The 15,974-nt window shown below is 46.0% G+C and overlaps 1 protein-coding gene across 9 annotated transcripts in view; it reads right to left on the reverse strand.

The window, feature by feature from the left end:
• ITPR1 (inositol 1,4,5-trisphosphate receptor type 1) overlaps positions 1-15,974 on the reverse strand; it is a 185,368-nt gene that overhangs the window by 163,533 nt on the left and 5,861 nt on the right. For 5 of the 9 annotated variants that reach the window (XM_054837660.1, XM_054837657.1, XM_054837658.1 and 2 more), the window contains exons 1-2: positions 15,722-15,857; positions 1,504-1,611 (exon numbers count right to left, since the gene is read on the reverse strand). In XM_054837660.1, the coding sequence (XP_054693635.1) occupies positions 1,504-1,595 (92 nt within the window). In that variant the 5' untranslated portion in view covers positions 1,596-1,611; positions 15,722-15,857. Of the gene's footprint in view, positions 1-1,503; positions 1,612-15,721; positions 15,870-15,974 lie in introns of those variants that run through there. The other 4 variants (XM_054837656.1, XM_054837652.1, XM_054837659.1 and 1 more) reach the window with 3 other exon arrangements.

Consider the following 15,974-nt stretch of genomic DNA (forward strand, 5'->3'; position numbering starts at 1 on the left):
AATACATTCGCCAAATACTATTCAACCAACCCTACTTACTACGCCCCTTGCTTTTATCATACCTTCTTTCCCTTCTGGCAGCATCCCATATTTTCTTCTCTTTCCTATAATAGATCATGGTGCATCTTCAGTGTCTGCTTCCTTCTCTGCCCCCTTATTTTCCAGAGTCCTAATAGCTAGAGGACTAAACCTACAAGTTAGTTTGGAGTCACTCAGATGAGATTCCAGCCCATCGTTTCCTGCCCGGAGACTTACCAGGATGCTGTCTTTGTACCCTGCTTGAGAGCTCCATTTATCAGATGCATCTGGACAGTAGGCATCAAAAAATTTGCTGTCACTGTACCCACCCTGAGACCCTTACGGCTACTGGAGATGAGAGCGCGCATGTTGTGTGTGTGCCCACTCACCATATCATCAAGCTTCCTGGTTGCTTCTTTGCTACTCATTCAGGATTGAAGTACCACAGCAATGTGTCATGCATGCTACTCCCCTCCCTCTAATTTCTCACTGCTTTGAAAGGAGGTGGCAGATGTGCTCTTTGAGCTTCTCACCCAGCCCCCTGCAAGGTCTTCCAAATCCATACACAGCTCCACTGCCAGCTTCTGATGTTCAGAGAGATTTCTCCTCAGCGGCAATTGAGCAGAATAAAACATACCCTGTCACTCGTCAGAGCTGTATTTCAATTCCACGGCTTTTCTCTGCAAACTCGTCCTATGTCAACAGCTACTTTTTGTTTAACGAAGTGGCACACGCTTCTCGCTGCTTAGGAGGCACTCTCCTCCAGAGCACCGCTCCCATCCCTTGCAGGAGAAAGCACAAAGGAGCTCCGAGGGGAGCGCACCGGGGCAAGGAGCCGGCGAGGCACAGCTCCCGCCGCAGCTCTGCGGTGCTGGCCATTGGCAAGGCTGGAGGTTCAAAACGTGTTCTCCTTTGGAGAAGAACAATTTTGTTTGTACGAGAAACCTCAAGTACTGTAAGAAAAGACAAAACTAGTCACAGCGGTAAATTAGTGGTATATGGATGGTTTGGCTCAGGGCTTCTTTTGGGGTTTTTTAATTTTTTTTTTTTTTAATTTTTTTTAACTACTTGCATTGCCTATGCTACATCCTGTTTTCCAATCAGCAGATTGCACTGGGGCTTATTCATTCCTGACTGGTGGGGCAGGGAGGGACAGGACGGGACACACGGATGGACACGGGACAGACGACAACATGAAATCATTTGCTTACATTCATTCTCTTTACCCACAGCTTAACTTGACAAGCTCCTTCCTCCCCACCAAGGACATTAAAACCACACCATAGCCATCGATACGCTTTCCATCCTCCCAATGTCTAGTTTGCCATGTTAGCTTTAGGCCATTTTTAAATTTAGGGCCAAATCTGTACATAAAGCTACCTTGCTTTACCCGTTATTTCCTGGGAGTCAGGCTCAGGATAGCTAGCTGAGTTCTGCTATTCCTTCTTACGGATGTTTTTAGTACAAGAGAACAGCCATTCTTACCCCAAAGTGCTAATAAATCCATTTGTTGAGCCCTCTGCATAGAGAGAACAAATATCTCCAATATGAAGGAAGCTCGACATCTTGTCAGTCATCTCTGGCTTACTGCCCCTAGAAGAACAAAGCACAACGTTACATTTATCAGGCAGAATTTCTCGGTACAAGCTACTGGAGGTTACAACAACAGGACCCTTCGCTTTTGTTTGTTCCATTTGTTTGAAAAACTGAACAAGTTCTTGCACTGGAATTTCAGGTATCAAAGAAAACACAGAATGTCAAAATTCTTGCTTAGAAAAATAAAATAGGGAAAAAACAAACAGCTACTGGCATCCCGTTCGGTGTGGGACTGTTTTACGGGAGCCGTATTCATCCCAGCAGAAGCTGACAGCCGTTTCGGTCCAGGCGTACCGACCCGCCTCATCCCACCCGTGAGAGGGAAAGGGGAAGCAGAGCGGGCTGCCTCGGCTTCAGTCACATTATTTGTACCTTCTAAATCACAAGGTGTTTCTTTGCCAGGTTCTTTGTCAGAATCAGGTTTGAGCACGTTTTATAGGTGTGCTGGAGTGGTGCTCATGGGACTTATAACATAAAATATGAACATGATTCGTGTCAATACTTTTTGGTCATGTCAAAATATTGACACGACCGACACTGAGGTAGCCACCCGCTTACAGACGCGGTCCCAAAACCAGCATCAGGTGAAGACCCACTGAATATGCCTGACAACAGATTTTGCCTCCAAAAATGTAAAGATTAAGATTTTTCACAGTCAAATACTTTATATGTGTATCAGGAAGCCAAATCCCTGTGAAATCAGCAATACTTCAATCCTGTTTTTAAAAAGATTGCCTAAATGTAACGCTGAGGAGACAGCCACTTTGTGTTGTCAACTTCCACAGCATTAAGAACTATATTTCCTTTAAAGCCCCAAATTCTGGATCGAATGATACAGAACATGCCTGTCCTTTAAATAAATATAGAAAAGAGAGTTTTCTATCTGTCACAGCAACAAAGAAAGAGACAAGCAACATGAGCCCAGATAAAAAGAAGCCCAACCGAATAGACTTTCAAAGACGTCTTTTCCAAGGCCATTTAATCTTGGAGATCCTCCTAAACCATGCTTTTTGATCACCAAGTTCAAAACGCCCTAAGAGCTTTCAAACAGCAGGCAGCCCTGCCATGAACACTGCCCGGGACCAGACTCCCAGATTTAAGGGAAAAAAAAAAAATTAAAAACACTTTCACCCTCTCCAACATCACACTCAAATCAGTTTTAAATGGTCTACCGCCAGGAAAACTAAGCAGCGGGATATTATGCTTATTATAGAGCACTGCCCTGACATTGTACAGGGGATAAATATTCCCTTTCACTGAACATTATCTTGTTTACCGAAAGTGTAAGGATCAAGTTTATTAAGCAAGGCTGGAGCTCAACAAGGACAGATTCACGGAGATTTAAAAGTCAATGTTGATAATGCACTGCAGATATGCAAGTGCAAGCAAAAAACCTGAAACTACACTTTTCTTCTAAAAAGCTGCAAACAGCTATCCCTCCTCCCTGCCTCAACCCCAAAGTGCTGGTGGTAATAATAACAACTGTCATTATTATTAAGTCAAAGCACACTACCGACATTCTCATGCCTGTAAATCCCTGTGTCATCTTTACAATTAAAAAGAAATTCAGGAAAAACAAAAGATAACAGGCCAAGTTCGTATGCAGAGTAAAGAAGTCTCAGCTCCTCTGAAATCAAATCCGTGTGCATACAGAAGCAAACCGTTTGGCTTCAGGTTGCTTGTTGAATGCCAAGTCCTTCAGCCACTGCATATGTTACACAGTCCGTTCCCATTCTCTCTTGATAAGTGGACAGAAAAACATCACTACCTATTTTAAGAGATATGCCACAAAACATACAGAAATATGCTGAGTGACTGAATTAGCATCACTACAAATACAGCTTTCCTCATTTCCTGACTTGGATGTTAACTACAAACTTCATACTAAAAAACTTTTAAGCCCTCAAAATTTAAGCTCAGCCCTAAATTAATACAGCCGAAAGCAAAAGGTATCTAAGTCAACAAGAAATGTAGATACTTCCAAATGATCCCTTTTTACAATGGCATTCAAGGTATCCCATTTGGGGTGTGAGGGGGTTACTTTACTGGACTACATCATTTTTCCCTTAGAAAAAATAGATGTGCAGCACAGCTGTTCTCAAGGGATTGTGAAGGTCAAAATTATTGACTTCCATTAGAGAAGAATTCTTTCTTGAAAAAAAAAAAAAAAACAAAATAGTCTCAGACCATTGACCAAAATCAGGCCCAAGGATGGACAATCAAATTTCTGCATTACTTCCCAGAATGTAGTCTCAATTTTTTTTTCAGTTTCTTTACTGAGAAAGATCCTGACATACCATGTCATATACCATGATATTCTAAGCCTGACATGATAGTGTAAACCCCTAAAATAAGCTCTTTTGAATTGACTGACATTTCCATTAATAAAATGCTTCGCAACTTTACCTATAACCGTTGTATGGTTATGGGTAACAGAAAGGTAGTTTTAAGTCTGGAAGTAGTTCAGGTGCACGGCATGACTGAATTTCATTGCTGGTCTGTTCACCAGATCCTGTTTAAATTTTTCTGGGCAAGCTTGCAAAGCCATCAGTGCAGATCCAGGCTCCGCTGCTGCGTGCCTCCGGGCGCAGACTGCCTGGGGCACCGCTGAACCCAGCCTCCCCACGTCCCCAACAGGACAGCCGTGCTCCTCGTGCGTCCCGCTCGTCATCAGCTTTCCTGGAGTTAAGACTTACAAAGGGTTGATCTGGCCACAATAACCTTATTTTTTAAGGCTTTTCTTAAGCACGCAGTATTTAGCATGTTAAGTCCTCACTCACCCTTTTCTTGTATTCTTTTTGAATGCTGTTTTAATGCTCATCAGCATGATGTTATCTCCAACGCAAGAGGAGATCCTTGGACGGAGTGTGCCTCCACCGCTCTCGTGAAGCATGCTGCCAATCCCAACTAGGGTGAGCCTCTTTGTACAATACCTATTTATCATACTGTGGGTAAGCCTTAGGATAAACACTGTCTACATCTATTCTGGTCTTTAATAACTGAGCACCAAAAGTCAGTCCACTTGACATTTATCTTTAAACATGCTGTTTCTGAGATTGGCCGGTACTCAGGAACATGCTGAACTGGCAGATGGAGCGAGGGACTGAATGACCCAACAGGGCTCCTTACACACAAGATTTACAAGTAAAGAGAATAATTTCTAAACTGATTTAGCGTACTTCAAAGCTGCTTTCAGTCTCCTCACAAGGGACTCATGACACCTAACAAAATTACTCCACTAACTGATAAATTATTTGCATTAAACACTAAACGATCAACTACCACAAATAATTATTTTCCACCTTTGATAAGAAGGACAATTGGGATATCTGAGACAAAAAGTAGAACTGGAAGGTTTTCAAGTGCCAAGTTTCCAGGTACCCAGTTTGAAAACCTTCTAAAACCAGCTCTGACTGTCAACATTAGCTGACCATACTAATCCCCCAAAATCAGACCTCTACGGGAATCTTCAGCTGGAGAACCCAGAAGTTGAGGCACTAAAAACGTCAACTGTGGCACATTTATCCCAAGTTCATAGCACAGGCAGACCACAGGGACTTAAGAGAACAGGTTCCCTCCTGGACACATCAGCCAAAGCATCCATGTGTGTCCCCTTGGCCTGGGAGGGGATGCTTCCCTTCTCGCGTTGGCCGAAGACACAGACGACCACCAGCAGCCCCTGGAAGCGCAGGGCAGGAGGGTTCTCACACGCTCCCAGTACCTGGCTCTTACAGCCAAAGGCACAATCACGCTGCTCGAAAAGCAATTGTGCTCGGTAGACAAATACAATCATTACTCTGCAATTTATTTATTTTAGATAGGCCAGTGCCAGGAGCAATTGATTAGCAGCAGAGAAGGGGACGGCCCTAGGAGGACGTTTGGAGTTATTGCTATGTACAACCCCAGTTTTACGGCATCCTTGCAGGAGAGAAGAGTCCTGCAAGAAACCCACCACGTCCCAGCTGTAACACGGCAGCGTCCTGGCCACGGAGCATTGTTGTCCTCTTAAACACTGGTGGGAAATAAGATTCCTTCTAGGTAAACTTACTTGAAAAATCAAAGATAAAGAAGTACTCTGATAAGGAAATGATAGCAGTGCGGCAATGCTAGCATACAAATCTAGCAAAAGTGGTTGAGGTTTCTCCAGATAAGTATTATGAGGCTTAACTCAGGTGGCAGCAATGTTGACAGCAGCAACACAAGTTTTTAAAATAATGTTCTCTTCCCACTAAGCTGAAGACTCTAATTTTGGCAGACAGAAAGACAGACTTAATTTTTAAGACAAGAGATGAAAGGTGAACTAAAAGTGGACTGTACATTAAGTAGACTATATCTACCAATAGACATCAAAAAACACCTGAAAGATGAACACATGCTACGGTATTTTCTAAGCCTTGACAGCTTGATTTTTTTTTAATTATGTTGGTGATTACTTCCTCACGTATATTATCTATATAAAAGTTATGTGTCTTTAAGTATGTTTTAGATACAGTTTATCTGCACAGGAAAATAAAATTAAGTCTCTGTTTAAGAAACTATCCCCAAAAAAATAAACATAGAAACCTGCTGAATTTCACGTGAATTGTGAGGTGCTGCTGTACAAGTCACCGTGCCAGTCTATAGCTTGGCTCTATGGGTCTGGATCTGAAAATGCATTGGCTAAATCCAGGCAGTGGATCAAGCCCAGGAAACATTCCTATGCACCTCCAGAGTTTTAGGACTTGCCTTTCCCCTACTGCTCTGTACTGCTTTGGTGAACGCAAATCTCCATCATGGGACTGCGAGCGTGGTCTTCTGACTGAACAGGAAGTGCCATAATTACAGGCTTCGTTTATTATTATTTTCTTACTTATAGATTATCCTGTGCATATCCTCCAAACAAGCTGCATTTCGTACAGCAAAAGCCAACGAAAAGAACCAATGTTGAAATGCAAACGAAGCACTTGGAGGGGTTGTACCAAGCCCTTTACCACCAGCACTCCCGCTCCTCTCCGAACCAAAGGCGAAGTTCTGCAGAGCCTCCCTCACAACGGCTTCCACCAGGACTGAAAGGACTCATCATGTTCTAGGGCACAAGCAGATCATACGCTTCGCCTGATGGCCTTGAATAAACCAGTATAAGTTTGATATAGTCGCTGAAACTCAACTCCATTTTCTCATGAAAATCCATTTCATAATGGCAGTTAGAGCAGAATTACCAGTTGAAAACACTTAGAAATCAAACTGACTTAAATATCAAATACCTTAATGAGACAGCTGCTTTTTGAAGATCTCAGAATAGGAAACGCAACTGCTTTGTAAACATTTCACGCTAATTTCTCCCATCACTCATCTAGATCTTGATGCTAAGTTAGAAATCACAGGCTTCAGAGCAATGCTGAAAGTTTGCTTTCCTTGAATAGCGGAGTCAAGGCCCCCTTTTGAAGTCCCTTCTTATGGGGACTGTTTGTAGCAGGATTTCTGCAGCATGCTATTCCTCATCTCAAGCAATTTAATGCTGAAAGGCTTTTCAAAGAATCTGAAGCTACTTTGCCGATACCACGTCTCACGTGTCTGCTTTGAGTGGGATTTTAATTCTTTAACCTATGACTGCAAATCCTATTTGTAAAAGAAATGAGACAAAAATATGTCTTATTGCCGACGGTTTGATTTCCAGCAACTGGGATACAAAATACTTAATCTTTTTAAGATGGTTCTAATGATGTTTGTTTTGAGCAAAAAAGCTCCTCGCTGTGCCTTGCAGTCCCATGATGTACTTAGTTCTCTATTATCATATTTTCACTGTGGTTTAGTGCTCAATTAAATAGAGACTGGCAATTTTATACGTACCATTACAGAAATTGGATCAGCACTTTATCAAAGTCTTTTCCACTATTGAGGTTGTTTAGGTAAGAACAGTCTCTCAAACCGTACCTAACTGCTTCAGCTTCGTTCGTGCAGACAGGAAACTCCATACTGAAAGTTTAACTTTGCTTCAGTTTTTAACAGAAAACAGCTCAGTGTTTAAGAATAGAGAGACAACAAAAAAGCAAACATAAAGGACTGCTTAACGGCATCAGCTATTGCCATGCATGTGAAGAATCATCCATAAATTAACAGATATCTGTAACATTATGTCAACCCACAAGACCAGGTGTAAGTCAGTGTGTTTGAATTCAACCATCCTTGTATTTGTAAATTCAGCCAAGCAAGCTAACATGTTTTCAAACACACCCAAACCCTGACTCCCTAGATTTAAGTGAAAGTCCAGTGCTTAAATACTTTGCTAAATCCAACTCCACAACAAGGTTACTTGGCCGAAAATTTGGCCCTGTAGGCTTGATCCAATGTTTCTCCTAACTAACATCTCTGTAATTATTTCCACGGTTTTTTTGGATAACACCCACCCAGCATTCCATATCTATTTTTATAGGTGCAGCTAACAGTTTTTAAAAACTGAAACCAAAACCTGATGTTTCCCATTCTTATTTCAGTAAGAAAGGAAAGTTTCCTCCCTGAGGGCTGTGAGAAAGATTCTTATGAATCCCATTAAAACAGCCAAAGCGAGGAGGAAGTGCTCTATTTAAAAGATCATCTAGCGAATAATCACTCTTCTGCGGCTGCAGGACGAAGCTGTCATTTGCAAAGCTTCTGACTTAGCAAATCTAAAAGGAGCTCTTTGCACACACCAGGGAAAGACAAATACGATGGATTTTGGGCAGCAGAGCACAGGCAGCCGGGATGAGTGCCACGCGCCGCGCACACCATCTCAGGGAAGGTCCTTTGCTCCTCAGCTGAGCACCAAGTCAACGGCAGTGAAATCCTGCAGCTTCTCAGCCACCAACGCTGTCCGGAGCACGCAGGAAACGGCGGCGGCACAGGGGACCCATAGCCACGCCACCTCGAACGTCGGGATCCTTGCACGCTCGCGGTCGGGAGGCAGCTCAGGAATTGCGTTAGGTTTTGAGAAGGTTCAGCACCTCTAAAATGTAACTACATTAGCAATTACACATTAAAAAAAAATATCAGCATGATATGTTTATCTACCACATGATCTTGTTTTCCATTTAACTGCAACCTTTCATGTCCAGGAGCCTGCTATCTGCTCACAAATTGTCATTTGATGAACCGTTAGATTAAAGAGGAGAAACGCACTTTCTCAGAGGAAGTATTCTTCCTCCTCAAGCCTATAACGCAGCAGAGTTTTCTATACTTCATTTCTATAGTTTGCAGTCTGAGCGGGCAAGATGGAGGGTGTGCAAGAGGGAAGGAGGGAGCAGCGCAGCCCTGTGACTTTCTCAAGGACGCACAGCGGGTCAGACTCTGAGCCCAGATCTGAATCCAGGTCTCCTGAATCCCCATCCGCTGGCCCACATCACCCCTCTTCTCCCAGGAGGGAGCTCGGTCTCATTGCACATCTAACCAAGCCTACGTTTCCCTCTTTTCTTGAAGGAAGTTGGAAGAGGCGTGTAAATTCATGCAGACAGACGATGGCCAAGTTAATTATGTTCTATTCGTGCTGTTTGTCACTCTGCAGATAAACGTGGGGATTTTTTACCGTACCAGTGACAAAGTTATCCATAAGTTACTATTTCATAGGTGCAACAAAAGTCAGTTTAAGAAAAGGGGAGAAAGAGATAAAGTAACTCATTTTGTTAACTTAAACCTCAATAAATCCTCAATACCAGAAAGCAAACATGTCCAATGTCCTTTTCTTCTCAGAAACAGCACCTGCATTTTTTTTTTATTTGCCCAGTGCAACCAGACAAGCTAGTTACAGAAAATTGAGGTCGAAAGTAACACGCTTCTAACAACACACTAGGCAGAAGTGACACTTTGTCAGTGATATCTTACACAGACTGATGTAAGAAACGCGACTGACGGATCCTATTGACGGGCATCTGCAGAAAGCTGAAAAAAGAAAATCTATTAGAGATACGTTGTCAGGGGAAAAAAAAATCATTTTTTGTTTCAAAGCAAGTATGACCTGACAGCATCTTTTTAATCCCATTAAAAGTAAGAAACACTTACTGAAGTTGGGACTTACTGGCTCTAACCCTGATGGGAGAAGGCAGCTTAGATGTCAGCCTCTGGACGAGGCCCCTACAAGCACACTGTGTTTTCCAGCATATTTCTATTAGAAGAGAGTTGGAACATGCCAAAAGAACCAGGGCAACCAATGTCATGGGGAAAGAGAGCAAGCTTGGTTTTTAACACCAACTGGAGTTTGGCCAAGGAAGAAAAATGGCCAGGGAAGAAGAGAGTACAGAACAGTCCCAATTTCATTTTGCACGGCCGTGTATCTACCGAGGCTTCGGCACAGAACAGGCTGTCTCCTACAGCCTCGTTCCTTGCATCGAGCCTCCACACCTCCTTCCTCACAAGATACGCACTCTCCAGCAAATGAAATACTCCCTAAATTTACCAAAGTATTCTCCTTGTCCGTCCGCCTCGCTAGCCTTCATCTGCCTGCATCCAACCCTACCTGCCCAACACTTTCACACTTCCCATTCCTCCCTTCACCAATACTGCACCTTGGTGGGGGCTCTCTGGCTTCCATGGTGGCACTGGCGTCGTTCTCCACGGCTGGGCTTTGCCGGATGTCTCCTGGTAGCCTTGGGTCCCTGATGGCAATAAAGTTAACGCTTTTCTTCCGCTAGTCAGCCTCTCCTATTGAAGGCTTCTAAGTCTTCTTTCCTCTTCCAGATGCAGCAACCCCTACAAGGGTAAGCTCGCTGCTCTTCCCTCCTAGACACCTCAGCAGGCATCCAGGTCTGCAGACTAAGACTGAAGGGACTGTGACAAGCAGTCGAAGAGGAGGAGCCACTACCAGCACATGATTAGCACGTGTGGAGAACCACTGGTGGCCAGGGGACCTACTTTTGAGCCCTGCTGATCTAAAAAAACCCGATAGGCTGAGCTCCTTTACAGATGAAGGCTCCGGTTCCCAAGTTGACTTGTACGTGTGGCCCCTCAACAGTAATTTTCTAGAATTCAAGCATGAGTCATTCTTCTGAAGCAAAGGTTCAGAACACTGTACCACCTTATCTCATAAAGAGCATTAGCAACTGAATCTACTTAACCCTTACAGACAGAGGAGTGGCCAAGGATTGCGGAGTTATTTTAATCATAAGATAAGTTTTTAATTAACCCTTTAGATCAAGCATCACCAGCCAAATCGGGTATCTGCCTTTGTGTCCATGCATCTCTCCTTGGAGTGGAAAGAAGTGGGATGCAGACAAGACATAGCTGGACTGCAATAAAAACTTTATTTTTTCCAGAACTTCTTGGCAGATTTCTGAATTTCTGAAGAAGTGGATAGGATGGGCCAAGGCACAAAAGAAGTGTTTGCAGAAGTTTCATACTAAGCTGCTTCTAAACAATTCCCAGAAATTAAAAAAAAAAAAAGCAGCTACAGCCTTTTGGTAGTAGTCAGTTTTTTTGGCCTCCTGTAATCAGAAATTTCTTGCATGTATACACACAGACATTACAGTCTTCTGACCACAGACATCATGCGCACGGCAGGGATGAGGAGAGAATGAACTGTTCGTGTACACCATTACATCTGGATCCAGCATCCAAGCCTCTCCCCTTATAGCTTAGTATCAGATTACTCCAAAAGCCGCAGCATTACCTAACATCCTAACCCAGAAATATGCTTCATGTGGCGTTCAGTTTTCTTGGAGCTATTCATTATCCTTTGACAACCTGTTCAGCCAAATGATCGGTGAGGTATGAACACTCAGCTTTCTGCAACACTCCTCACGTTGGCATCCTGGCATGGGAGGATGCAGTTACATCGTCGCAAGCCGTAAATCAGCAAAATAACAACACGCTTCCATGCACGTTTGTAATGCATTTTTCTCTCTAGAGAGTTAACTTGCCCAGATCCGAAGCGACATTTTATTCTCAATATAACACTGTTAGGAACGAAAAATAAATTCTGATCTAAGTTTTGATAGGCTTAACCAAAACCACAACTATGAAAATGAAACTTTTCTGAGTTCAGAATCCACAGCTAAACGTTACATCTTTCCTCGTTTGAATTACAGTTCCTGTAGTTTTCATTTGATCTTAATTTTTTTCCCCCAAAGGAATTTGGTCCCTTAAACCACAACCTCTCTGAAGACTTGGATATGGACTTTCTCAACAGGTACAGAACAAGCAAGAAAAACACACGTTTCCTGTGGCTGCCTCTGCCAACCTAATGAGCAGTTGCAGCACCCTGGAAAGAGAGTCCTGCCTCCATACCCAACCACCGTCCGTCCGCGCCAAGACGGAGAACCAGGCAATAATCACTGTAGGGCTTTCGTAGCGTCCGTTGGGAACAGAAATCAGAAAGGAATATTGAGCCAGATCAAAGCTCGTGCTGTTTGGCATCCTGCCTCCTGCGGCAGCCTCTGGGAGATGCACAGCGGAAGAGCACAGCAATCATTTTGTATAGCTATGGTCACAGATAGGATCTGGCTCAGCAGCCCATAGATACTGCCCACGGGCTTGTCAAGTCTTCTCCACAGCAGCCGGTAAAGCAGTACCTGTCTGTGCCCAGCACAGGCCACTCTAGGAAACTGCTCAATGGCTTCTAACTCACCTTCTGTACTGCCACACAAAAGCAGCAGAAAAAAGGCTCCAGGCTACAGAAGCAACAGAAACTAGTGAAGGTGCTATCTCAGCAGCAGAAGAAACTAGTTTGGAATATACCATAAAGCAAATTTTTACAAAACCAGATTAATACCACGGTTGCATTGTGACAGAAACATTACATTTACGTAACTTTCCAGCAGCACACCATTTCCTACCCCTAAACCCCTCTGGTCTCCATAAGCTGCTTTGGTGAAGCTGCCTTCCCTCACACTCACCCACGGGCGAGCGAGCAGCTTGTCTACCAGCTACTACAGAGCCACTAGCCTCATCCCACCTCCCACGAGATCTTGAGATTCCTCCCGTCTTTAAAACATAATCCTACAACTACCTTATATTTATGGGGTAATAACATCTCAAAGACTCCCAGTACGCTCTGCAACTTGACACATCAGATACTCCTAAGGAGTACGCTATGCACTGAGGAACTACCACACACAGCATCACAGGGGAACAGCACAGTCAACAAAACAACCAGAACGGGCTATACCTGCTCTTCTGACTGCTTCATCGAGGGGCAGGTACGAGACAAAGGCTCCAGATACCTGGGTCCTGTTTTAAGCCTGCTTTATAGCACTGGAAAAGACATTGCACCTCAATACTGTCCATTTCAGCAATGTATCAGGAGAGACCAGCCCACCTTGCAGGAAGCAGCTGGAAGGAGCTCCTGCTTCCAGACCACACCAGTAGGTATCTGATCAGCCTCCGGAACTGTTCCCTTGCCCCTGGCACACACGGTACTGGAGGAGCTGGAACCTCGCCTGCACGTTTCACCTAAAATCTGCCACCCTTGCAGGCAACTGGCCATCTTCTCACACTGTCACATTGCAATGCTCATTCGGCATTGCCTTAGACAAGAACATAAAATTAGTCCAAGACTTCACACCACACAACAGCAGGACGTCGTGGTTTGTAAGTCTCGCTGTAAGTTGCAATGGCACTCGCAAGCTGCCAGGACTTGAGACTATTTCTCCGCTTGAACTTGACTTTTCCACTTTCTAGTCTACCCCACACCAACACGGATTTGTCGGGGTGATGCGAGAGGACTGACGGCACCATGCATCAGGCCGCATCACACCCCTCGCTTATAACCAGAGACCACAGCCATCGCTTCCACCACCCTCCACCCTGATAACCAGTCCCAGCACACCTCCTCCATCCAGCTGTGCTTACCCAGACCCGCGGCTCCAACAACGGGCACTGAAGAAAGGCACAGACCGAGTGCTTGCCCCCTCGCTGTTCTTCACTAGGGCCTTTTCCACCCTCCAATGACGGTGTTCAGGAGAAGCAAATCTTAGAAAAATATACTATTTCCCACAGCTAAGCTCCACCCCACGATTGCAAAGGCAAACCAAAGTTACTCTTGCTGTTTGTTTACTTCCTAATTTATGAACCCCTGCAAGAGGAAACCAGATCACTCCCTATTTCAAGGCTTAATCAACGCTGCAAAACAAGCAGATGGGGAAAAAACTCATCTAAGCAAACGCTTTAATCTCAGGGTGGAATAGGGTATTTTAACAAGAAAAAAATGTTATTGACAAGCAAAAGATGGCTTAAAGAACACATTAGAAATAATCAGCTCAAACAGCTTACTTGACAGCACTCCTACAACAGCTTGTTTTGAAGAAACACTGGGACTGTGTTTCTCATTGCCACAATGACTCCTTTTTTGGTTTACACACACTGACCACTACACCTCACACCATTTCAAGTTGCTGGTTTCCTTTGCAGTCAACTTCCACATTTGTTTTGTCAGGCGTCCCGTTACACCAGGATTTTTGGCCTGATCGATGCCACCAGTTTTCTCCACTCACTGAACAAGCAGAGTTGGACAACCAACGCTTTGCTACAGTCCCGACGCCATGCAATGCTGTTATTGTTTGAGGCACTGACTTCACACCAGCAAAACCACTGAGCATTTAGAACCTGGCATATTTGCTGTGTGAGGAAATTGGCTTAGAGGTTCAGAAAATAAACAAACAAAAAAATCCACTGTTTGGTAGCCCATTAACTTAGCCACAGAGAAACCACCGAGGGAAAGAAATGGCTTCACATCGCATCCCACAGTCACACAGCTGAACCCTGCAAGGAAAGCAGTTCAGACGTGGGCCTTTGGACGGGGCTCTGAGTCAGCGAGTGTTTTGGCTCAACAGGTTTGGAAGTCCTGGGATACCAGGCAAATTTCCGAGCACAGGAAAAGAAACTCAAAGGCAAATAACAAAGTGCACATTTAAGAAATGAAACACATGCACAGGTACTGGCCCTCATTAATAATTAAAACGAACAGATACCACACACGCACACTACTCCACGCAGGACTTCGAGTCACTAAATCTTCATAAGGCAAGGCTCTGGATTGTATTAGCCACGTCTTCCCTTCCTGATTTGTGAGCAGCAACACCACAGCCCCATCCATCTGCGGTCGAGCGGGCACACGGGAACTGCTGCACGGCGCGTAAGGCGATACGTTTGATGCAGTATTTCAAACCTTTCACCTGTTGGAGTTTTTTCATACAAACTACTGTGAGCCAGACTGAACCCACACGGGGCAAAGAGGTTTTATACGAGAGGGAAAAGCCTGACTGACCCCAAGCCATCACTGCTGCATCAAGGCCGCTGCTGCATGCGGCTCTACAGCAAAGCCCCCTGCACCCAGGGCAACGCAGCAAGGGTCGGCGGAGCAACAGGCATGCATAGCCTCTGTGCACAGCCAGAGGAGCCACAAGGCAGTCCTCAGCCCCAAAACAACCAACGTAACTGGCGATAATTGAGCTTTTCGCATGAAGACGTAAACCCACTCGGAATTACGGCGCATCCCACATACATGGGGAATGCACCCGTGCCCCCTCCCTCCCGCTGAAGTCCAGTTATTGTAGCCCAGGAAACAACTAAATATTTAGCCGTCAGACAGTTACCGAGACCCTCCGAAATATCCACCCCCAGCTGCCCAGCTTTTGACCATTTAAGAGTAAGATCGCCCATCGCCAAGTCCCCATCAGCGCTCGCAAGTGTTTACATAACGCGAAACATCTCTTGCAACTGTGCCTCAAGTGCGGGAGGAAAAACACGGGGAAAGTTGGAGCGGACCCGCTGCCCCGCCGCCGAGGCCTCGGTCGTCCCGCGGAGCGGAGCGACCCTCGCCAGAAGACCCCGGCCCGGCCCGGGGGCGGCAGCGCTCACCCCTTCGCCCGGCGCTGCGGAACCAGGCTCCGCTCCCCGGGGAGCCGGGAGGGCGGGGAGGTCTCTGCCCCGTGCTGCGGGGACTCCCGCGGCCGGGCATCCCTGCCGAGCACCGCTCCGCCGGCCCGGCACCGGGCTGCCTCCCCCGGGCCCCCTCCGCCCCGTTCGGGCCAGCCCTGCGCCCGCAGCCCAGCGGCGGCCTGTGGACGGGGGCTGCCCCCGCTCCGGAGCGGTGCGGGATCGCCGCCTCCCTCCCCAACCGCTGCCGCAGCCCCTGCCCCTGCCCGCCCCCCTCCCCCGGCCCTACCTGACTCCGGTGGCGGCGGGGTGGGCTAGCGGCGGCCCAGCACCCCCATGCTGGCGGCGCGGCGCTGCCCGGTCCCGTTAGGATGGAGGCTGCGCCGAGCTCCCCCCCGCCCGCCGCCGCCTCAGCTGCACATCCACATGGTTACTGCGCTCGGAGCTCGCCGCCGCGCTTTATGTACCCCGCGGGGCCCGCTGGGTAGCGCAGTCCTGCCCGCGCCGCGCCGCCGCCGGGGAGCGCCCCCGCGGGACTACAA

This window comes from Grus americana, chromosome 11, assembly GCF_028858705.1.
Source record: "Grus americana isolate bGruAme1 chromosome 11, bGruAme1.mat, whole genome shotgun sequence".
Lineage (NCBI taxonomy): Eukaryota > Metazoa > Chordata > Aves > Gruiformes > Gruidae > Grus > Grus americana.